Source organism: Ornithorhynchus anatinus, chromosome 13, assembly GCF_004115215.2.
Source record: "Ornithorhynchus anatinus isolate Pmale09 chromosome 13, mOrnAna1.pri.v4, whole genome shotgun sequence".
NCBI classification, from domain to species: Eukaryota; Metazoa; Chordata; class Mammalia; order Monotremata; family Ornithorhynchidae; genus Ornithorhynchus; species Ornithorhynchus anatinus.
The window spans coordinates 36,490,190-36,515,629 of NC_041740.1; the positions used below are offsets into that span (position 1 = coordinate 36,490,190).

General features: G+C 46.7%; 1 protein-coding gene across 4 annotated transcripts in view; it reads left to right on the forward strand.

The window, feature by feature from the left end:
* PRKCQ (protein kinase C theta) overlaps window positions 1-8,898 on the forward strand; it is an 85,883-nt gene extending 76,985 nt beyond the window's left edge. For 3 of the 4 annotated variants that reach the window (XM_007656960.3, XM_001509786.4, XM_029077945.1), the window contains exons 15-18: window positions 647-785; window positions 1,954-2,142; window positions 5,899-6,027; window positions 7,577-8,898. In XM_007656960.3, coding sequence (XP_007655150.1) covers window positions 647-785; window positions 1,954-2,142; window positions 5,899-6,027; window positions 7,577-7,732 — 613 coding nt within the window. In that variant the 3' untranslated portion in view covers window positions 7,733-8,898. Of the gene's footprint in view, window positions 1-646; window positions 790-1,953; window positions 2,143-5,898; window positions 6,028-7,576 lie in introns of those variants that run through there. The other variant, XM_007656961.4, reaches the window with a different exon arrangement.
* Window positions 8,899-25,440: the final 16,542 nt, after the last annotated feature.

Sequence of the window (25,440 nt, forward strand, 5' to 3'; positions counted from 1 at the left end):
GACATTTGCCCAAGGTTGCCGAGTGAAGCCAGGGAAGAGCTGCAAGTGGAATCCGGGTCACCGGACCAACCCCAAAAGCGGCCATTTCCCATAGTGCACTTCCACTCAGGTGGCTTTGGGTTAGCGCTCATAGCTATAAATACGAATCCAGTTCAGAGCTGGGAACACATAGCCACTGCAGAATAAAGGCTCACCGATGACTGACCCACATAAGGCTTTGGCAAACCGTCTTCCAGAATGAATGAGCTCTATTGTATGTCTCGTCTTTTGGGTGAAGGCCCCAGGACCCGCACCTCATTTTGCAGATGGAGAGATTGAGCCCCAGTAAAGTGAAGCTCTTACACCAGTCACCACTCACCAGGCTGGGAGGGCAAGAAAATACGTGGCCAGTCCTCCCCGTTCTAGATGAGGGGCATCCCCTCCTCGTCCTCGGCTACCGCCATCACTCCTCTCCTGCTCCAACCCGCTTAAAGACACTAGATGTAGAGGTCCCGGATCTGGACTGTCGGCCCTTTCAGACCAAGCCCTGTCCCCTAGCGATCCGGAACCCGCGTCCTCCCTGGGCTTCCCCGGGGCCCCAGCGATCGTCCTCCACGTCTTATCTGCTGTTACGTAAAGGTGGTTGGGTTTTCCTTTTGTTTTCCAGAGACCTGAAACTGGACAATGTCCTTTTAGACAAAGACGGACACATCAAAATAGCCGATTTTGGGATGTGCAAGGAGAACATGTTCGGAGATGCCAAGACAAGCACTTTCTGTGGAACCCCTGACTACATAGCTCCAGAGGTAGGTATGTCCAACAAATTCTTAGGGCCTGGAGTTAGAACTGAGGCGGGACAACATGTGAAGGGGCAAGCCCCCTACACACACAAAGACACACACACCTACTCACCCCATACATCCTCAGCAACTGGGGGATGGGAGTATATTATGCTGGCAGAGGAGCTCCTTAAGGTTGAAGATTATGTCTACTAATTTATTAATTTGCTGTACTCTCCCAAGCACTTAGTACACTGCTATGTAGACAGGCATTCAATAAATACTATTGATTGGCTGATTGATTAGTATGCGAGAGGTGTGCTTATGTGTTAACTGCAACCACCACCACACACCAGAATATATTACCCCTCCTTTTCCTTCATCCCACTCCACATGCATCTTCCCTGGCACTTTCATTAGCACCCCACTAAGCAGGGCAATTGCATGCTAAATATCTTTTCCATGAAGCTGAGACCCCATTTATAAAATGGGGATAAGATACCTGGCTCTCCCTACTTCACAACGGTATTGACAGGGTAAAATAATTGTTCAAGCACTTTGGAAAAATGGAAGGTCCATACAAATGCTGTGTGTGACTTTGGGCAAGTCCCTTGACTTTTCAGGGCCTCAGTTACCTCATCTTTAAAATGGGGATTAAGATTGTGAGCCTCACGAGGGACATGGACTCTGACCAACCTGATTAGCATGTATCTACTCCAGCGTTAGTACAGTGCCTGGCACAAAGTGCTTAACGAATACCATAAAAAAAATTAAAAAATGCAAGTATTAAGTCCAGTTCATCCAGAATGTTACAGCAAGTCAATGAAAAATCAGGGATCAAATCTCAGAGACCCATGACTGCATTAGCTTTACATAAACTTCCAGCCTATATGATGATATTGCTTCCAACAAACTCCATCTCCTCCCATAGATTGTGAGTCTCTATGGGACAGGAACTCACCTCACAAGCTTTTTACCCCTAGTGCTTTCCACACAATAAGCACTTAATAAATACCATAATTATCATTATCGGAGACCTTGAGTGACCACATTCACATGATACCATATACCTAGGTTTGTCTTTCTGTTTCTGACATCTTCCCCCACCCCCATATTTCAAGCCAGATCAGCATTAACTCCCCTCTTTTATCCCCCACCCACATTTTCCATCTGCTTTCTTCCTCCGGCTACACAGATCCTCTTGGGGCAGAAATACAACACATCAGTGGACTGGTGGTCCTTTGGTGTCCTCCTCTATGAAATGCTTATTGGCCAGTCCCCTTTCCATGGCCAGGACGAAGAGGAGCTCTTCCACTCCATCCGCATGGACAACCCCTTCTACCCCCGCTGGCTGGAGAAGGACGCCCGGGACATCTTGGTGAAAGTAAGTAGACAGGTTCCCCGGCCCCCAGACACTGGGCCCTTCCGACCACGCCCTATGGATCCCATTCAGGATTACAAATCAGTAGCCCTGGGGGCCTCAGATGGGATTTCAACCCATTTAAATGATCTACCTTAGTATCGACCCTCTTTCCCCCTTAGATTGCAAGCACTTCAAGGGCAGGGACAGTGGATTGTTTTCTCCTTTGGAACTCACTTCCTACAGGGCCCAGGATTAGGCTCCACTCACAGAGGGTTTGCAATCAATTCTGATGGATAGATGGGGGGGGAGTGGATAGGAGGATGGGTTGGGGGAAATATGACAAAGTTTCTATTTATCACCTCATGCAGCAAGGGGGGAAAGCCTAGTCCCTAGGCCCCACTAGCTTATTTTGAAAAGCCAAGCTACTATTTCTTCTTTCTCTTGACCAGCCTCTGCTGCATCTTTCCCTCAAACAATAAGAATCCCATCAGTTTTCCAGAGATCTTAGAGGCCTGAGATCATTTTATTCCCATCATAACTCCCAGCCGATCATCGGAAGTTTGGGATCTTGACCAAATCCAATTTTCCTCTCTCTATCTTTCTCTCTTGGGTGGTACACACCCAATTTGGCCCAGCTATCGAAACTTTATTTTTTCTAATTATCTGCAGTTTCTTTACCTGGTTGTTCAGGGTTGTGAGGCTCAAATATCCTGTTGTGCACATGGCACAGATAATCCCCTACATCAACCGGAGTCTCCTGACTGCTGTTTTGCAATAGACACATAAAATCCTGGCATGGAGGGTCTGATTTCTGGTCTGGCCTTGGCTTTACAACTGCTGGGTGACTCTGAGCAAGCTGCGGCAACTCTCTGTGCCTGAATTCTCTCATCCATCAAATGCAAATTTGCTTCTGGAGGAGCATCCTGTGAGGAATAACTGAATTTAAAATGTAATAATGTAAAACTGCCAACTCTCAGAATGCTGAATAAAGCAGAATGTTGCACAAAGGAAATGGCATTTGGCAGAATCACAGTCCTGTCAGACAGTATGAAGCCCCACAGGGTTAGTCCTGTAATTCTATTAGAGTCAGCATTTGCAGAGCATTGATTTATACACTGTATGGGACTCTTATTCGTCAGTCAAGATTGAGATCCATCGAGAATTACTGCTGGGAGAGGATTGTCCAGCTGATTATTGCAGAACAAATGCCATTTTTTTCCTGGCTGATTCAAAACTCGGGGCCCTCCCTTATGGGGCAGAAATGATGGAAAGTGAATGTCCTCAAATAGAAATTTGGATCCCGCTTACAGAAAGATGTTTTCTGAAATGGAGTGGGAGGCCGAAAGCAGGTGGGGTCGGAGGGGATTCTCCATGCCTGGAGAATTCTCTCCCTGGCTCACAGGTGCTGAGCCTTGATGACAGGTTGCTGCCACCTTGGTCTGATTTCTGGTCCAGACACAAAAATAAATTTAAAGCAACTCAGACTGCATTCTGGATATCATCAGAAGAGAGACGAGCTACTTCCTACCCATGTAAACCACCCTTCTACAGCCTTGGTGGACAAGACAAGTTTTTCTTCCCAAAAATTTATTTTCCCAGACTTCCTCTCCCAAAGTTATTGACAAGGCTACGGTGAGGTTCATCTCCTGACTCCATGGGTGAGTGATTTGCCACAGGATCGACTGTAATTTATCCCTGTGGAGAACTGGGAAGCGGGAAGTTTAGGGTTTTACATCACCTCCTGCTTCTAAATGAGGAAGGGAGAAAAGGAATTCTGGAGAAATGCAAGAAGCTCAGCCACTCAATCAGGATGGGAGTTCCCGCACTCTCCGAAATGCTGATGAGGAACTTGGAGTTCAGCACGCCCACCGGAGGCCCTAGAGAGGGCCTGAAGGCATCGGGAGGACCCTTCAACTTCATTCAGAACTAAGTGTTCCTTCTTTCATACAGTCCTTCTGGCATCAAGGGCAGTTGTTAGCCTTGGCTGGACAGCCCAGTCCTGCCTCTGGTAGATTGGCCCCTTCACAGATTGGGTGTCCTTTCACCACACAAAACAGTCTCCTTGGGCAGACCTAGCAAACAGAAAACTGAACAAATTCTACTACTTCTACTAATACAGACACCAGAAACAAGTTAAACACACATTTATGCTCCTGAGCAATGAACAACCTACTTCTGCCACTGCAAAATCAGCACAGTCTACTTCTGCTCTAACACATTTTCATTGTGTGATGGTTTTAGAACATTTTTGAGGAGTTAGGGAATTCTCTTCCCACAGTGCATGCCCATCTGGCTCCAATGTGACAGAATGTTGGAAGAAGTAATTATATCAGGCATCCGCTGGATGCAATGCACTCTATTAAGCATTCGGGGAAAATCAACAGAAGCAAGAGACATGATTCCTGCCCATCAGGCACTCTGATGGAAAGAAGTTGTTCTACATACCCACAAGGTGCCGGTCAGGCACCCATAGTTCTTTGTGATGCGAGGAACTTCAAAACACAACCTCTGCAATCTAGGATAACTGATGGTACAATACTGCCCATGGTCCCTCATTCAGGCCAGTCAATTACCAATAACTTAGTCGAAAAACTTTCCTATTATACCAGAGCCTGCTACCTGTATTAGAGAGCCCTGTACCTGGAAAACAAACTTTTCTTGGGAGCTGTTTTAAAATGAAAAACAAGTTGATGGCCCTCTGTAGCCACCATTAATTCCAGCACCTAAAGAGGGCTGATGTTTTTCAGACTGTCTTGCTCTTTTAAACCCAAGACAGGTTTTATTTACACACAAAAAGGTTTTCCATCCTATCTCAGCCTCTGACAGACCAGGGGAGCCGGAAGGATAAGGGACAGTGGGAAAGAGGGAGGAACTTCTCTGGGGGCTCAGCAATCTGTCTTTGAACAATTTTCTTTTGACCCCAGTTGAGTGAGTGACTGCCTGAGCTGGGTCAAGAGACTTGGAAAGAACTATGCTTCCACTAGCTCAAATTTGTGAACACTGCAGGACGGCATAAGGAGAAATTTCCTTGGTGGCTAAACTGCAGTCTACCAGTGCACCGGGCTGGTAACAGGCCGACAGGAAAACGGGGCTTCTGGAAAATGACACCTGGGCCAGGCTTCGGGCAGCCCCCTGCAGGTTCACACAAACTGTTGCTTGGTTTACACCTGTTCATTGCAGAGAAGTGGATAACTATATGATGCTTCAACAAACCTAACTGCAAGATTTTACCCCAATTCGGTGGTAGGGACAACAGAGAGGTGGATCTTCCAATACTTAAGTCCAAAGCAGCAATGTGGGCAGTTGTGAAATAAACAGCAAATGGCTAGCTCACAGATTGATCGACACACCCTGGGACTGATGCGGAGATTTGGCCATTGGCCTAGCAAGGCAAGGAGCCACCCACCCTGACTCTTTTATTCATGAATAACAGTTCGGTATAACCGCAAGGGGCTTGACCATCATTTTCAGCCATTTTACCTGTTAGTTCTGTTTCCTCAGAGAAATCAACTCCCAGAGAGAGTAAGAAGCAAAGCCCCTCATAGTCTAGAGAAAGAGTGACAACACTGGAATCGAGTCCCACTTCCCCTTTCTCCCCACCCACGTCTCCCCCTCTGCATGGCTTGTCCCAACCTTGGCCGGGGCTGCCCCTAACTGGGCCTTTGGCCATCCCCTCACCTCCTGCTTGGGAACAGCAGACGTTCCGAGTCCTGGAACAGAGACCCTCGACCAACTCGTCCCGGGAACTTAACCCATTTTCCTTTCTACCCGCCCTAGCTCTTCGTGAGGGAACCCGAGAGGAGGTTGGGAGTGAAGGGGAACATCCGTCAGCATGCCTTCTTCCAGGGGATCCGCTGGGACGAGCTTGAAAAGAGGCAGATGGAACCACCGTTCAAACCCAAAGTGGTAAGGACTCACCGCTCCCGGCTGCACGTTCTCCTCACTTCTCCTTAGTCCTTAGCGGCAGGCAAGCCCCCGGAAGACGTGATGGTGATGGGCAGTCTCCCGGGGCTGGTCCAGTTCTGGAGCGTTCTCAGATGGCTATAGCCCCGGTCTGTGGACTCCCTGAAAAGACAGATTAGGTGTGGCTTGGAGGACATTTTCTACTGGCACTGAAGTTGATGTGTTAGGGAGATGGGAAGACGATCTCTCAGAGTCTGTCAAATTTGATGCAAGAAAAAGAAACTTTCAGGGTAAACTTGGTCAGTTACTGCACAGCCCCCAAAGTGCACACAGTTGCCCACAAAAACCAACCTGAGTATTTGCCTTTGACCTCACTGGTTGCCAATGGGGTCCTGACTCCCAGTGACAACAGACACCAATGATTCCAGGTCTACTTTCTCCCCAAATCTTTTGTATCCTGTCGCTCACCAGACAACCAGCATGGCCAGTGGAAAGAGCACGTACTGAGCGTCTTTGCTAATCCCAGCTCTTGCACTTGTTTGCTGTGTGACTGAGGGCAAATCATTTAACTTCTCTGGTCCTCAGTTTCCTTATCTGTAAAATAGCAGTGAAATACCTGTTCTCCACCCGCATTAGACTGTGATCCCCATGGGGGTGTGGGCACAGAATAAGCACTTAATACCTCATTATTATTATTATTTCATTGGGATTTAGGATTGCACATGTCTGCAAACGGGTCATCCGACTGATGAGTACAAAAGAAATCAGAGAGCTAGAAGAGGGTGCCTGGCATCTATCATGTGTATGATATGAAAGAAGACCAGAGATTCTGAAAGGGGTCATGCTAGTGGGTGTGGAGTTGGAAATGAGGCACTGATGCTGGACCCGGGGGGCGGGGGGAGGGTGCGCAGAAAGCACCCCCAGCGGAACTGGATGGAGCTCAGCAGGAAGGAGTAATCTGAGCTATGCCTTCCCCGTTGCAGGCAAATAAGAATGAGAATGCCCGGGAGCAGGAGGATGGGCAAGTTAAGAGATGCGAGTGTGCAGAGGGAGGTGCAATAAAAATGCAGCCATAGGCCGGGAGTTGGGGTGTGTTGAGACCCAATGTGCAAAACTGTCAGGGTTAGTGACCGCAGGGGCCAGTTCCTACTAAAGGCCAGCTCCCAGATCCCGTTGCCATTTCACAGGGCAGCCTCCCCTCTACTTGGTGGTTCGAGTGTCCAAGCTTTAGAGCTTTGATCCAAGCTTTAGGGAATCTTAGGTGGTAGAGCACTTCCAGTCCATGGCAGAGAGTGGTTCTGGTCTGGCATGTTCTCCAAGGGTAATGTGGGGGCGGGGAGAGCGCAAGCTCAAAGACAACAAGGGTAATGGTTACTGGTTCAGAGGATGGCCAGATGTCTGATTTTAGCCAGGAAAGCCCAATCTCAAGCTGGTCTGGCCCCAGTCAGGGATTTGTATTCTCACCGAAGCCCAGGTCCTAGGCTCGCTTGAAATCAACGAGTTTAAATCTCACCACCTGCTTTTTCTTTGTTCGTTTTCCTCCTCCTGACAGAAATCACCGAGTGACTGCAGCAACTTCGACAACGAGTTCCTGAATGAGAAACCCCGGCTGTCCTTTGCCGACAGAGCACTGATAAACAGCATGGACCAAAATATGTTCAGCAACTTTTCCTTCGTTAACCCTAAAATGGAGAGGATGCTCTCCTGAGACTCGCACTCCCCAGAGCCTGTCTAGCCAAAGGTTCTGCCTGGGGACCGGTTCAAGGAACACTTCCTGGGCCCCTCATGACACCCTGGCACCAAAAGGGGAAACGCTCAACCCCCCCAAGTTTCAAACATGGGAGCAGATGGTCCCGGGACAGCCCTCCTGTGGCGGAAACCAGCCCTACTTCACTAAAGACACTTTGGTTTCGGCTCTGGCCCTCCTTTTGCCGAATGCTCTTGAATGTGAATGTCCAGGTGTCAGAGGGAGGCCTAGCTGGGGAGTTCGGATTTGCCACTCCAGCCATCACAATGTAGCAATTTACTTGAAGGATAGTACTCTGAACTGTGAAAGATTGAACAGCTGAATAATCCCGTAAATTACGTCTCTGCACTTGAGCATGCAGCCCCCGTCAATGGCGGCCTGAATGAATCCAGATACGAACTGCGGACAAACTCTCCAACTGAAACAGCACGCTGCTGTCGACGCAGAAGTGATTTTCCCCAGCTGCTGACAAGTGGCTGCTGACCTATTTTACGATATGTTCGGATCTGTAGAAGTGTAAATGGACAAAAAGAAGGAAAAAAGAAATAACCCTTAAAAAGTAACAAGGTTTTCCCAGGATCTCTTCACAATAAACATAGTCTGTCGCTTGAGATTTGCAAAACCATTCATCCTGATTATCCAGGATGAGAGATGAAAACAGTAAATGGGAAGAGCTCCAGTCACTTGATAGGATTTTTCCATTGGAAGCCTAATAGAAATTTGTAATCTGGTTATCTTATCAAAGCAGAAATTAAATTTAGGTTCCCACCAAGAAAGTGTAATCTTCATCGCTCCCTTCAATTAAATCTTCTTCTCAACTTTCCAACCATTCACTGCTAATTGATACCATGTCCAGGAGCTGTCACCTGTCACTAGCCTCACTATGTAAAAGGAAAGGGAACTACCTATGGGAAAAGGCAAAATTACAAAAAAACCTACCGTCCAAAATATCCTCGTCCTATTGGGGAGTTTTGTTTTCATGCAACATAAAGATAAGAGAGTCATGTGTGTAGAGAGCCATGTGTGTTATTTACCTCGATCGCCTTGTTAATTTAGAATTGTGAACATAAATTTTTAAAGTGTCAGTGCTGTTTGTACAGTTTAATAAAATGTTGTGATTTAATGGATTGGAGTTGTAAAAGGGTGTGTGTGAGAGAGAGTAAATGTGATGAAGAAAAACCTAGAGACTCTTGGATGTTTAGCAACCCCTTTTCCTCTGCTTTGCTCAGCAGCAATTCAGTCATCAGAAACATGCTGGGTGCTTGTGGTTTTTCATTCTGGGTTCATTCTAAAGCCACAGTGTGAAAGAAAAACTAAAATCATTTTCCAGGTGTTTAAATACTAGGAAAAAGAAACGAACAATCCATCAACAACCTGAGTCTGATTCAGTTTGGGCTGAAGTGAGGCTGGCTCTCCAGCCTCTGCTCATCCTCCCAAACCTCTGAATGAAAGCTTCCGCTCCTGCAGTTCAGCTGCAGCGGTGATACTCAAACGGTCAGGAACTGGATCTACTTTCTGCCACCGCAGTCGCTCCTGACCCACTGGCCAGATCCTTGGGAGCAGAGAGAGTGGGGAAGGACAGTTCCAAATCCCTGGAATCTGAGTTCTGCCGAGTTCAGTTCCCGCTAGCACACTGCCTTGGCACTGAGAGGTGAGGGGGCCTCAGGGATACCCTCACGACTAGACTGTAAGCCCTTCAATGGGCAGGGACTGTCTCTATCTGTTGCCAATTTGTACATTCCAAGCGCTTAGTACAGTGCTCTGCACATAGTAAGAGCTCAATAAATACTATTGAATGAATGAATGGAGAAGCCATTACATCCAGCCCTCAGGCCGGGTCTGGTAGAGAGCTTGGGGTTGACTGGTAGAAACCATTAGATTTGCGGGCTGGAGGACACCAGATGGGCTGGTCCTGCGATCAGAGGAATGGGGCCCAGCTTTGGGGGGCTGGACCCCCTCAGGGAGACTGACCACTCAGAGCTGTCCCATCTTTGGCCTGGCCTCGCCCTAGGATATAACTCCAGGTTCAATTTGATAGGGAATGCAGCCTATGGTTAGTAACAGCTGTAGGGGCAGAATTTACTGAGCATCTCATCTGGACAATGAGCTGCTCTGGGACCTGAAAGGTACTGTAGGAACAATAGAACCAAAGTTCCTGCCCTCAAGGAGTTTACAGACCGTTCCAGGGATTCATCATGGCAAAAATGAGTCATTAGACTGAGGCACTCTAACTCTTCCTTTGGAACTCCCACAGGGTCAAAATCTGACTGTCGCTCTGCTAGGCTGGCTCCTGGAGGAACCTCGTAACTCTAACCCACCTCTTGTGGTCCCCATGCATGCACCCATACATTCAAAGTAGTCTGTGCCCAATGTTTAACCAGCAAGAAAATCAGATTTCCCAGCCAAAGTGAATTTTATGAGCTCAACCTCTCCTTTCTATCCCCCGTTGGCTGAGGTTTCATGGAAATCTGGGCCTGTGGGTAATTCTGAGGGTATTTAATGCACAAAGATATTTTTGGCCTCTTGGCCAAATGGATTGGTGATAAGAGGGCAGGTGGTTAATAGAGAGAATTTGTAAACATGGGGGAAACAAATACAAATTTTGCCAACTGGTAAAGATGTTTGGAGACCCCATTGATTCCTGATTACCTGCAAATCTGTCCTGAAGAATGTATAGACACACCTCTCTAGCCTCTGCCCATTTAAAAATCCTGACCAGGCTTCTCCAGCCTTTTTCACGAGGTCTCTTGAACAAACAGTAACAATAATTATAATTGTGGTATTTGTTAGGCACTATGTGCCGGGCACTGGTATAGATACAAGCAAATCGGGTTGGACACAGTTCCTGTCCCACTTGGAGCTCACAGTCTTAAGCCCCATTTTTGAGATGTGGGAACCGAGGCCCAGAGAAGTGAAGTGAGTTGCCCAGGGTCACAGAGCAGACAAGAGACGGACCTGGGATTAGAACACAGCTCCTTCTGACTCTCCTGCCCGTGCTTCATCCACTTTTATCAAAAGCTACCCCAGTCTACTCAGGCTTTGGTCAACAACTGGAGGGAGGGGGTGGAAGGGAGCGGGTTGGAGAGTGGGAGGAGTTGACGGCTCTTCTGATGAGGGAGTCAGTCTGTCTGGGGATTATATCTGGCTGACAGGAGTCCCCTGCATTCAGTGTTGCCTGAACAAGTCACGCTCATTAAAGTGCTTTTACTACCCAACGAGTCAGCAGGAAAAGGCATAATGGCAGCTCTCCTTATTACACAGGCACTTACAACTAAACAACACAAACACTCACACCCGTGACAGCCGCAGATGTCGTGAATTACCACGACAGCCGAGACTGAGCAGTTCCTGGTTACCTAAGAAGAAAGGGGGATTATTTTTTAGTTCAGGGATTTTTTTTTTTAAGGGTACAGCATACAGACCCCTTACTTGACTGTAATTTCCAACTGTTCTTCCTACTTGATTGGTGAGCCTGGGAAGCTGATTCCCAAGGCAGGGAGAGCTGTCCTGGTAACCCATCATTCACCTTGTTCAAATCAAAACACTGATTGAGCTTAGTAATAATATTAACAACTGTAGTTCCCCACAGAACTTATGTACATATCTTTAAAATGCATGTTTTAAATTACTTTTTTATTCATATTCATGTCTGTCTTCCCCTCTAAACTGTAAACTCCTTAAGGGCCCGTAATTTGTCTGCTAATTCTGTTGTATTGTACTCTCCCTAGTGCTAGTACAGTGCTCTGCACATTGTAAGTGTTCAATAAATACCACTGATTGATCAGCATAGGTTAAGTGCTTACTGTGTGTCAAGTTCTCTTCTAGGTGCTGGGATAGATACAAGTTAATCAGGTTGAACACAGTCCCTGACCCAAAGAGGGCTCACACTCCAAACTCCCAGTTCCCAGAGAAACACTGACTTGGTTTTACATTATCTTCGGAAAAATCTAAGCTAAGCTTCTCACCATGCCTCCACCTCGCCTGTCTCACCACTGTCCACTAGCCCACTTCCTACCTCTGGCCTGGAACGCCCTCCCTCCTCAAATCCGCCAATCACTCTTCCCCCCTTCAAAACCCTACTGAAGGCACACCTCCTTCCAGAGGCCTTCCCAGACTAACCCCCACATTTCCTCAGCTCCCACTCCCTTCCATGTCACCATGACTCGCTCCCCTTACTCTTCCCCCGGTCCCCACTCCATAGCACTTATGTATCTATCTATAATTCTACAATTCTATTTATTTATACTGATGCCTATTTTACTTGTATTGATGTCTGACTCCCCCAACACCATCAGACTGTGAGCCCATTGTGGGCAGGGACTGTCTCTCTTTATTGCTGTATTGTGCTTTCCAAGTGCTTAGTACAGTGTTCTGCACACAGTAATCACTCAATAAATACGACTGAATGAATGTTCTGGTTCATTGTGTTTTCTAAGAAAAAAATCCCATTTTCCCTTTTGTCCGACTCGCTCCACCTTCCCCCAGCTAGACTGTAATCAATCAATTGTATTTATTGACTACTGTGCGCAGAGCGCTATACTAAGTGTTTGGGAGAGTACGATGTAAAAGAGTTGGTACTCACATTCCCTGCTCACAACGAACTTACATTCTAGAGGGTGAGACAGTAATATGCCTAAATTACGGATATGTACAGAAGTGCTGTGGGGCTGAGGAAGGGGTGAAAAAAGGGAGCAAATCCAAGTGTAAGTTCCTTGAGGACAGGAATCATATCCATAACTATTGTACTCTCCCAAATATTTACAACAGTGCCGTGGGCAACTCCAAGGCCAGTTTGGCCCTGCTGAGGGTAGCCCCCTTTAGATGGAAGTATAACAAAAGGCTTTTTCAGCAGAGAAGCTTAGAACCGGTCTATACTGGTGATTTCCCCCCATTGCGGCAGGCTTCTGGAAGCCTGGCCAGTTAAACAAAGGGTTTCGAGCTACAAGACAAGCGGGAAAATGTCAGTCCAGCAAGGCCTCCTCAAATTCGAGTCAATCTTTCTAAAAATATGCACTCAGAGATGGCATCCACCCCCTGGAAATCGTAAACTACAGTGCCACTTTGAACTTTCTTTTCTCCCAGGTGCGAGACACCCCACCGTCTGTTCCCATGGAAACGAGGCCGTCTCCCCGTCCTCGCAATAGTCCGGGGCCTGATGCACGGGAGTGAGGCTCCCTCTAGGGTCTCAGCAGAGACTATCAGGAAGGAAAGTTTCAGAAGCCTGGAGGACACCAGGCAATCCGTCATTCAGCAAGTTTTACTGAGCGTTCGCTCTGCACAGCGCGCCGAACTAGGCGGTTATACAGCTTTGTTACTGCCACTAGCCCATCCAGCTTCTAGAGGCCCAAGGTCCTGAAGAACATAAAGACGAGAGCTGGTAGTTCGTAGCTAGCTTGTAGTTCTCTAAGACTGTAAGCTCGCTGTGGGCAGGGAATGTGTCTGTTATATTGTGCTCTCCCAAGCACTTAGTACAGTGCTGTGCACAAGGTAGGTGCTTGGTAAATACGAGTGGCTGTCTGAGTTAGCTCTTCTTCCATCCTGCCTCTGGCCTTCAATGCCCTCCCTCCTCAAATCCCACAGACAATTACTCTCCCCTGCTTCAAAGCCTTATTGAAGGCCCATCTCCTCCAAGAGGCCTTCCCTGACTAAGCTGCCCCTTTCCTCTTCTCCCACTCCCTTCTGCATCGCCCTGACTTGCTCCTTAATAATAATAATAATGTTGGTATTTGTTAAGCGCTTACTATGTGCCAAGCACTGTTCTAAGCGCTGGGGTAGACATGGGGAATCAGGTTGTCCCACGTGGGGCTCACAATCTTAATCCCCATTTTACAGATGAGGGAACTGAGGCACAGAGAAGTTAAGTGACTTGCCCACAGTCACACAGCCGACAAGTGGCAGAGCTGGGATTCGAACTCATGAGCCCTGACTCCAAAGCCCGTGCTCTTTCCACTGAGCCACGCTGCTTCTCCTTTTGTGCATTTATGCACATATCTGTAGTTTATTTGTATTGATGTCTGTTTCTCCCCCTCCCCCGCCCCCTCCCCCAGACTGCAAGCTCACTGTGGGCAGGAAATGTGTCTGTTTATTGTATTGTACTTTCCCAAGGATTTAGTACAGTGCTCTGCACACAGTAAGCACTCAGTAAATACGATTAAATGAATAAATGTATAATACACTACAAGTGTATTGTACTCTTCCAAGCACTTGGGTATAGTGCTCTGCACATAGAAGCATTCGGTAAATACTACTGATTGATTACAATACAGAGAGTCAGTTGACATATTCCTTGCCCACCAGGAGCTTACAGTCTGGGTGGGGGGAGACAGACATTAAAATAAATTATGGATATGTACGCAAGTGCTGAGAGTGGGGTGAATATCAAGTGCCTAAAAGGGGACAGATCCAAGTGCATAGATGACACAGAAGGGAGATGGAGCAGGGGAAATGAGGGCTTAGTTGGGGAAGATCTCTTGAGAGAGATGGGATTTTAATAAGACTTTAAAGGTGGAGAGAGTGATCATCTGATTGTTATGAAAGGAGAAGGAGTTCCAGGCCAGAGGGAGAATGTGGGCAAGAGGTCAGCAGTGAGGTAGATGACTGGGAAAATCTAGTTAATGTAAGCACAAAGTTATCAGTTCAGAAAGAGCCCCTCTGGCACACAGGGCTCATGATCTATCTTATCCCCATTTTACAGAGGAGGAAACCGAGGCTCAGAGGGGTTGTGACTGGGATTGAGTCTTACAACTGTATTTTACTCTCCCACAAGCTCAGTACAGTGCTCTGCACACAGTAAGCTCTCAGTAAACAATACTGATTAACTGATGAAGGTGACAGTGTAAGAATTGGGTCTAGAACACGGGTTTCCTGACACCCAGTCCTGTGCTCTTTCCACTAGACCACACTGCCTCCTAGCTAGGAGAATTCAGTTCCATGTTGCTGATGGAGAACTTTGGGAGTGTATAGGATTTCCCTTGCAGGCTGGTACATTATCTTGATTTTGTTTGAGCTGATGATGTGGGACCGCCTATGCAAAGAAGTTCACCATCATCTACATGTCTTCTTGTGTAAATGCCTCTAGGGCATAGTAATTCGCATATAAATAAGAAGGGTACATCACTTATGTAGATCTATGCAAATGATGATTATTTGTTTTTTCAATTTCTAAAATTGCCCTCTTGCTATTAAATACCTCAGGGCACAGTACAAAATGTAAAGAATTTGAATAAGATACCTAAAATGAAGCAAATGAAATGCAAAAAGATGGGTGGATCATTTGTGAGGGCCCATCTCCCCCAAAATTTCTTCCTCTGATGTCTTCATGCTTATTACTAAGAAAAATGCTTCACACATCAGCCCTGGGCTCTCTGATCCTTCTAACTCATATGATGATATTGGAGAAGTCACTGAACTGCGAGTTCTGTTTTCTGGATGTGACCCAGACACTGCCCACATCCACTATCAATTAATAAGTACTATTTACTGAGCACCTATTCTGTGCAGAGCAGTGTAATGGAGGCTTGAGAGAGTACAACAGAGTTAGTAAGAAGATTTCTGCCCTCAAGGGGCTGACAGTCTAGCATGGAAGACAATAAATGACTAAAATAAATTAAATTAGTTAGGAAGAAGTAATTGAGTACAGGGGTGCCAATCGTTCTGAATGCCCACAGTATGTAGAATTCAGAGATTCTTCAGGCATTAATTGCTGCCATAACCCAGGATCTGAAAGTCCTACCTAACATTACATCTAATCACTGCTGGAGGCCATTCAGTTCCTGCTGTGATCTGATCTATGCTGAGCAGTTTTCCTTCCCTCTTCAAACCTCTACCTTGGCCCTTCCATTGCCTGCCTCCCCTTAGTCCCACTAGGTAGAAACAAAAGGAAGAAATGATTTGGTGCTTTATTCCCGACAGACTGATAAATTCTCCATGTTTCCAGCCCCTGCCTATCTATGGCAGAGGTGAGCATGCATGGAAACAGAAGATGGGGTTGATTACTGCAGCCTCAAGAGTGGAGCGAAAGGAGTGGAGAGGAAAGCAAAAACAGCCTAGTGAAAACAGCAGAGGTCTGGGAGTCAGTAAGCCTGGGTTCTCATCCTGGCTCCACCATTTGCCTGCTGTGTGACCTTGGGCAAGTCACTTAACTGCTCTGTACCCCAATTTCCTCATTTTTAAAATGGAGATTGAGTTCTCTGTTTTCCCTCCTGCTTAAGTCTACTTGCCCAATGTGGGGCAGGGATGGCTTTTGCTCTACTTACATTATATCTCTCCCAGAGACATTGGCATGTATTAAACCCGTAGCAAATACCGCAATTAACATAATTAGAGAAAGGAGGGGCACAGGGATGTTGGCAGAGGATTAGGGGATTGGAGCTCCTCTAGAACCTGGGGATTGAGTGGGTGCTAAACAGAGACCCAAGGGGAGGGGTGGGGCAAGTGCCAGAGCCTGGAAAGTCCAGGTATGAGGGGGCAGAGATAGGAGCCAGACAGAAACCAGTGAGGCAGCCAGGCCAGATGGAGCTCAAAGGCTGGGACCCACGTGTCTGACCACCATGGGGTGAGAGGCTGAGAGGAGCTGGGGAGTGCGGGGTGGAAGGGGATAAGATTGGGGTGCAAAAAGGTCAGAAAAGTCTTTAGGAATAATGGAGGAGAAGAGAGGAGAGGACAGGCAGGGAGGACTAGACAGTGTCTTTGTAATTATCAGTAAGGCTCGGTTGTCACATCTGTCATCAAGTCAGAAACAGAAACTAATAAAATACATTTAAGACTACGGGAAAACATATCCCACAGTTCCGTGGCTCAACTCTCATTTTCAAGGAACATATGGATCCTAGGGCACATCTGTCTACAATAATAATAATAGTGTTTTTTGTTCAGTGTTTACTATGCTCCAAGCACTGTACTAAGCATTAGGTAGATAGAAGATAATCAGGCCCCACATGCGGCTCACAGTCCAAGTAGGACAAAGAATAGACGTTGAATGTCCATTTTATAGATGAGGGAACTGAGGCACAGAGAAGTTAAGTGGCTCGCCCAAGATCATACAGCAGACAAGTGGCAGAACCGGTATTAGAACCCACATCCTCTGCCTCCCAAGCCCGTGCTATTTCCACTAAGCCACACTGTTTCTTAAGCACCTAGTACACTGCCCTACACACACGAGGCACTCGAAAAATATAATCGATTGATTGATTTACAGGGCAGCAGTATGCCTCTCAACCCACTCTTCTCACCAGACTGCCTAGTGAGACCAAGGGTATCCCCCACCACCTTGTTACCACAACACTCCCTCAGGTCCTGCTCCCTGCAGATGAGGGGCCATGGAGGACTTAAACTGCAGCAGCACGAGGTCTCTGCAGATTTTGGAGCACTGGAAAGCTTTGGTTGTGATAGGTCTCTTGAAGATGTGGGTGACTGCAGCCTGAGGCCCTTACACGCCCCTTTACCACCAGATTGGTTGGACTCTGAACTCGACCCCTTATGGTATTTGTGCATTCGTATTATTTCCTCTTTCCTTCTGTGTCTGCCACCAAACGCTATCCCATCTTATTCTAAGATGATGAGCCTTTGAAGGGCCAATGATTTTGTCTAATTTTCATCTCTATATTTTTCCCAGTGTTTAGTATCATAGGTGCTTAATAAAAATTCTTACTAGTACCCCTCAAGACTATAAGTCGTTGTGGGCAGGGAAAGTGTCTACCAGTTCTGTTATATTATGCTCTCCCAAGCGCCTAGTACAGTGCTCTGCACCCAGTAAGCACTCAATAAATACGATCGATACTAAATTATTTTTGTGGAAATCCGAAATGCTCCACTTGTTCAAAAAACAACCCCTCCAGGTGTGGCTGTAGTCACTAGAGGGCGAGCTGCGCTCACATCCCGTGAATTGGAAAACTTTACTGTGAGTCTGCATGGTGAATTGGGCAGACTCCGTGGAGGTTGGGCAGACTCCGATGGGTGGGAGGATTCAGTCCCCTTCCCCCCATCAACTCCCTGGGACACCTATCTGCCACCTCTGAAATCCTACGGAAATACTCTGAGAGGAAAGACCTACTAGGCCTACTGCTTTTTGTTCCACATAACTAGTCTCAAATTGGGGGGAGTTTTAGGAGGAAGATACGACTCAGCCCTTTTTCTTAAATTCTATTGTCATAATAATAATGATGGTATTTGTTAAGTGCTTACTATGTGCCGCGCACTGTTCTAAGCTTGGAATGTCCTCTAGACTGTAAGCTTGCTGTGGGCAGAGAATGTGTCTACCAATTCTCTGCAGAGTTCTCTGCAGAAAGTGGGTGCTCCATAAATATGATCGATTGATTAACATCTCTGCGGTCTGTGCTTCAGGATGCGATGGAGATCAGGAAAGGATCTTTGGGGAAGAAGTCTGACGAAGCAAGTGGTCTTTCCAACCAGTGTTACGAATGATTAGACGCCCCTCGGTTCCCTTCCCTACAAAGAGGGAGAGCCAAAGGTGCCCTGTGGGAGCTTTGGAATGCAAGGCTGAATCCAGCATTTTAGAAGCCGCCACTTCTAAAGGATGTCACCTATAGCTTCACAATGGTCACTTCATTCATTCATTCAATAGTATTTATTGAGCGCTTGCTATGTGCAGAGTACTGTACTAAGCGGTTGGAATGGACAATTCGGCAACAGAGACAATCCCTGCGCTTATCAGAAGGTGACCACCAGAGGACGGCAGAGACTTGGCTAAATCCAAGGCCACAAAAATCAAACGGCGATAGGCTTGCCGGGGTCGCGGGGGTGGGATAGAGACAGAGACATACAGAGAGAGGAAATACAGCGGGTAGAGATAGAGAGACAAAGGAGAGAGAAACAGAGACAAAGAAAGAACCAACCATTAGACATCTGTTGAGGCCTGGAGTTGGGATTCAGAATCTTTGGATTCTCCTTTCCCAGCTCGGCTAGTATGACTCACTGCAGGATCATGGGCAAGACCGTTAATTACCTTCTTCCACGAATTTTTCCCATTTAGTAAAGGAATCTTATTCCCTGTCCCATACAGGCATGGTGAGTACTAATGCAGAATGTAAAGGCTTTTCGCTCTGTAGAGAAAGGTGGCATATTAATATAAAACCAGAGACATAAATGTAAATATGCACTTAATGTAATGCTTAATTCTTCATAGACTCCTACAGGTACAAGTGACCATTCAATAAGTCACCTGGTCCAGCCCCCTGCCTCCAAGCAAAACTACACTTAAGCCATACAGAACACAACTAAATCCATCCAGGTGAAACTACACTGGGCAGGCCTAACATTTTCGACAAACTTTCGGAGTTAGCCAATTTACAAATCGCAAAACTGGTCTTCAAAAACAGGAGGAAATTCAATAAAGACAAGTGTAAGGGGATGCCTTTCATAAAATAAAATAAGCACCACCAATCCAGGGTGGAGAAAAACAGGCTAGACACAAATTCAACAGAAAAACATCTGAATGGACAGCAATGATATGCTATTAAAAACCAGCGTGGAACTGGGATATATCAACAGACATGTAGCACACAACAGAACCCTTAGTCCAGGGCTTTCTCCACTTATGAGGATCACACTTAGAAAAGGACGGAGAAAAACTGGAGAGGGTTCAGGGGCCTAAAATAGGACATCTTCTAGAGAGAAAATTCCAGCAAGGTACAAGAAATGTTGGGAGAGCCAGCCACTGGCAGCTGAGGAAGCGAGATGAAAGAGGTTCACTTGTTCATAGCTCAGCCCTATAAACAAGTTATTTGGAACTGAATAAAAACATTCAGAAATATTTGGTGACTCGCTTGACTATAAGTGAAGACCCATGGCTTGGTGATTTGAAAACAGAAAACACACCAGCTGTAGACCATGTTGGAAAGAATTAAAATAGAAATAGAATAGAAATAGATCAAAATAGAAAACTGGGAGTTTCAATAAAACTGTGCCGTAGGACGAGGCAAGATTTCAGAGGGGCACGTTAAACTTTGTTGGAAGGGATATTCCAAATTTATCTCCAGGAAACACAACTTCTATGGTCTTCACCAAAAATAATACAGGGGTGTTGGGAAGAACATTGTCAGAAAGAGTGAGACGTTTTGAAACTGCTGGTTAACAGAGCACTGGAGATAAGGAGCTTTGAATCCACCAAGGAATGTGAAGGAAGGACAAAAATCAGGCCTATAGCAGAAACACAGAGAAGAGTGGAGATGGGTCACATACACACCTGGGTCTAGAAAAATGAAAGCAAGATGCATTGCTCTGTTGGGGAAAGACACTTGAGCATTTATTTTTGTGAGTGGAAAGTGTTGCATGGACAGTCACTTTCTGCAGGATGGTGAAGTAACTAGGCCACTAGAAATCATTTTTAAGGAACATCTGTGGGGCTGTTAAACTCCTGTGTTTACCTGCAAAAAATGAAAGTCCCATGACCACTCTGAGCATATGTATTAACAGAGGTGAAAGCACTCAAATTACACACCTAGTCGTGGTTAGGGAATACTGGTGGTTAAGAAAACAGGGTAGTTCTTTATTATCATTATTAGTAATAATAGTAATATCTTAAGTGCTTACTATGTGCCAAGTACTGTACTAAGAGATGGGGTAGATAAATTATCAGGTTGGACTCAATCCCTGTCCCACATGGGACTCACAGTCTAAGGGGGAGGGAGAACAGGTATTGAATCTCCATCTTACTGATGGGGAAACTGAGGCACAGAGAAATTAAGTGACTTGCCCAAGATCACACTCCAAGGGGGCCATAGGACCACCCACAGCTGTATGAGCTGGTCTTCTAGACACCCTCACCTCAGACCTGAGGTTTCCAATGGGAACTGCAGCCCCTAGAATCACTCAGTGGCATTTATTGAGCACTTAGAGTGTGCAGAGCTCTGTACTCCATGCTTGGGAGAGTACTACATAACAGAGTTGGTAGACACATTCCCTGTCCACAAGAAGCTTACAGTTTGGAGAGAGAACAGGTATTTAATCCCCACTTTAAAGAGGAGATAACTGAGGCAAAGAGAAGAGATAACCATCTTTAGAAGGTTCATGAAAACAGCTCAAAGACTGGGTCAGTCGTAGCAAAGTCAGAAGTTCAAATGTCCTGGGAGAATTTTAGTTCGTGCAAAGTCTGAGGCCCAGCCGAGGCCATGCTCACCCCACAGCAAGGGTGTCTCTAGCCTGTGTGGTTAGAGATCTGGGTGGTATTGACAACCATCTCCATTTATCGTCCTTCTGGGGAGCTGATGGAGCCCGACTGTCATTCATATATTTAATCATATTTATTGATCACTTACTGCATGCAAAGCACTGTACCAAGCGCTTGGGAGAGTTCACTATAACAATCAACTGACACACCACCTGACTTCTCTGCTCTGAGGGATGGCTCAGGAGTGTAATTCTCTGAGGAGGCCTCAGTCTCTACCCCCATTTCACCTGCAATCACGAAGTGCTATTTATTGTACTCTCCCAAGCTCTTAGTACAGTGCTTTGCACACAGTAAGACCTCAATAAATATAACAATGGATATTGAGGGATTATTGTGTGCAGAGCACTATATAATGCCTTAGTATATGATGCCAAGAGCGGCAGGAGCTCACTGCTCTAAGCATTTTAGGAATATTAGCTCTGCTAAAGTTGCTGTTTTTTGATTTTTTTCTTTATTTCTTAATTCTCCAGGTCTCCTGTGACTTTATCCCCAACTCCCTGTTACTGATTCCCTTTCCTTGCTTCTTCTATAATACAGTCCTGAAGGTTTGCATCAGTGCCGTGATATGGTACCTTGAGGGGTGGGCTCAAGGGGCCCTGGTTTCCCTAGCCACCATGAGGAAACTGGGCAGTGCGCTGAAGGAACTGAAGGACCCAGGGTGAAATCTGCAAAAGGAGATGAACCAATCTTACCCTGGGTGTCTCTGCCTGAAGAGCATATTAAAACCCTGGGGCCTGGGAGGAAAGAGGAATGAGGTTCTAGTCTTAATCCCTTGACTCAGCCCCACCCTGGTTTGAGGATGTTTCTCAATCTATAAAATGACAGGGAAGGGGAATTACTTTCCTACTTCGCCGCCTTGCTAAAGGGGTAGAACTCCATGGTCAGGAGACCTCCGTGACAGGTGAGCACCCCAGCGGCTCATGGTGTCCAGCTCCGGGGCTGAGAACCATCCCTCAAAGAACGGTCTTTGTTAAACTGGCTGATTTCCTGGCTTGAAAACCCTAGAGCCAGGAAAGTCAACAAAGGTGAAAATGTCCTCTGCAGTGAGTCCCGGCCTAACTGCATGGCTGAGGTTACTTCTTCCCCTCACAGGTCCACCTCCAACTCTGGCCACTTGCTGCTCTCTTCCCAGAGAGCAGCCTGCAGTGGGTCAGAAACTGGGCACCCTGGGTCCAGATTGCTTCTGGTTCCAGTCTTGTCCAGCCTTCCCCTGAAGGTTCAGACCAGCCCCAGCCAGCCCTGGATGTAAAGCTCTCCCGCAAAGAGACCGTTTCTGCATTCCTCACATCCCCAAGGGCTCCCACCAGGGAGTTACACACCAAACTGGAGAGGGAACAGAGGCCCAAAGTCCACACAGCCCGGGCATCAAATATCTTCCCAAGGCACTTAATAATAATAATAATAATGTTGGTATTTGTTAAGCGCTTACTATGTGCCGAGCACTGTTCTAAGCGCTGGGGTAGACATAGGGGAATCAGGTTGTCCCACGTGGGGCTCACAGTCTTAATCCCCATTTTACAGATGAGGGAACTGAGGCACAGAGAAGTTAAGTGACTTGCCCACAGTCACACAGCCGACAAGTGGCAGAGCTGGGATTCGAACTCATGAGCCCTGACTCCAAAGCCCGTGCTCTTTCCACTGAGCCACGCTGCTTCTCACTTAGCGCTTAAGGCCTTCAGGGTTGGTCCAGCAGCCAATAATAATAATAGTATTTGTTAAGCACTTACTATGTGCTGAGCACTGTTCTAAGCACTGAGGTAGATACAAGGTCATCAGATTGTCTCACAGAGGGCTCACAGTTTTAATCACCATTTTACAGATGAAGTAACTGAGGCACAGAGATTTTAAGTGACTTGCCCAAGGTCACACAGCAGACGAGTGGCAAAGGCAGGATTAGAATCCATAACTTCTGACTCCCAAGTCCATGCTCTTTCCACTAAGCCACGCTGCTTCTCTTATGCCAATGAGTTGGGGGCTGTCCCAGCGGACCTTGGTCTCATCCCATTCTGACCCCAAGGTATGGCTGAAACTGGAAGAGCCTTGGGAATTTAGCTCACTGCTTCTGGCTTTCTGTTAATCAACAATTCCTTCCCCTCCCACCCCACTTTCATCAATTACAGCCATGGAGAATGCCAGTCCCTGAAAGATCTGGATACTGTCAAAGCCTAAATGGAATATAGGGTGACGGGGATCATAACTCAGACTTGTTCTGAGAAAGATTTGGGTCAGCTTTGGGTTGCCCTGAGCCAGACAGCCAGCACCCAGAGATTGTTTGTGACTTAAGCTCTCTCCTGCCTTCTAACTCTTCTTCTTGCTGGATGATGATAAGGAACAAGCTACTATGTAAGCCATGTCCCCCTGGGCTTCCAATATAATCTACCCATGTTATTTTCAAGAGTGTATCAACAGCAGAATCCCAGAGACACAGCAAAGATACCATGGGCGGCCCAGCTTGTGGATGACAGGCCAACTCAGGGTCATCTTCGGAAGCTCCGGGGGGGCGGGGGGAAGGAGAGGGCTCTCCAGAGCAGTCACTTGCAGACCCCACCCTCAATCAGTGTTATTTACTGAGCACTTACTGTGTGCAGTGATCCCCTGTGCATTGAGCACCAACTGCTAGGCCTGGCCCATGCCACTTCCAATCATAAATGGAATTTCTTTTGTGCAAAGAAATCCTGTCCAGGCTGACCTCTCCAGGGCCTGTCCTCCAATCAATAGATCAATGATGCTTACTGAGTGCTTACTGGGTGCGGAGCACTGTACCAAGTGCTTGGCAGAGTATACACACACCACCCTCAAGGAGCTTCCAATCTAATGGGAAAGCCATGACAGGTGCATATCTTGAAGCATCCAAGGCTTGTGAAAGCCTAGAGATCTTGTAATGAGAGAACTCTCCAACTTGTCCCTAACTCCTCTGGGGCTTTGTCTTGAAGCATTATGGACCGGGAAACTGGATATTGGGATGACCCAGTTGAGGCACTGAGCCTCTTCGCCCCTCTAACTTCAGTTTGTCCCTCTGGAAAATGATTATGTGACTGAAGGAGGGACACTCTGGGATGACTAGGGATCTGGAAATGATGTTAGATTCCCTGGGGAAAAGGTGAGAAAGAAGACAAAGCCATACAAAGGGCCAAGAGACGACCCTTAATGTTGGCTACTCGGATAAGCCTGCTAAGTGTTGCACTGTGCTCCAAAGAAGGCATTCCAGTCTTAAATGTTCTCCATCCCTGATAAGATTGGGTTGGAAAACAGGCTCTACCACCACCACCCAGGTCCCAGGCTGTGAGCGGCAGTGTTCTTCCCACCCCACGCCAAAGGGGCCCTTTGTCTCTCTGTTTACTGAACGTTAGCTGGTCTGTTCAGAGGGGAAGCTATGGCACAGTGAATAGCGGGAGGTGAGACTGTCTGGCCCATCCCTACTTAATAAGCACGTCTGGCAAAGCCGGGCAGAATTCCCTCATTCTCTCTTTTCAGGAAGACAGGTCTTCCACGGAGTTCGTTTTGGCCTTTATTCTGACGCAGAGGGGGCCCCTAATCAGACTGGGTTCTTCGACCGATAAACAACTATAATAATGATGGTATTTACGAAGTGCTTACTATGGGCCAAGTGCTCTGCTAAGCACTAGGTAGACACAAGATCATCAAGTCAGTCACGGCCCCTGTCCTGTACAGGGCTCCCAGGCTAAGAAGTGGGCAGGTCAGATATTTTATCTCCATTCTGCAGATGAAGAAACTGAGGTACAAAGAGGTCAAGTGATTTGCTCCAAGTCCCACAGCAGGAGGGTGGCGGAGCTGGGATTTGAACCCAGGCCTCTTGGCCCCCCAGCCCTATGCTCTCTCCCTGAGGTCATATAGAAGTGAAATCATAAAATGTGATTATCCAACCTGACCAGTCGGCCCAACCGAAGATGTCTGGGGGCTTGATAAAAGGTTTGGATGAGGGAAGAGAATTGTGGGGGGCACGCCTCCTGAGACAGCCAAAACCAGGTCGGTTTGGTTGTCCAAACTTTCTAGGACCAGAATGATTCAATCTCCAAGTTTGGACAAATAACTTCTAATGAGCTCTGGTAAGGCCCAGTGTCAACTCTGATATGGAGCCTTTCGAGGTAAATGAATGTCCCTGTGATCCTTTTGGGAACATGAACATTTCCCATGTTCACAACAGGGACTGGGCCTGATCTGATTGCACTAGATCTACCCCAGTGCTTAACACAATGTGTGGCACAAAGCCCTAAAATATAATAATAATAAACATGACAGTCATTATTATTATTAGTACTATTCTTTCAGACACCCAAACGTTTCCCAAGATCCTTCCAGGGTAAATGAACATTTTCTGTGATTAACCACCACTACTGGGTCAAGTGTTTCTGGAAAACAGGCTGCTGGCTCCAGAGGTGGGGAAAAAAGAATGTTTTTTACCAGAAAAAATGTACTTTAGTAACCTTGAGTTTCTTCCCAGTGAGAACAATTTTCCTGTCCT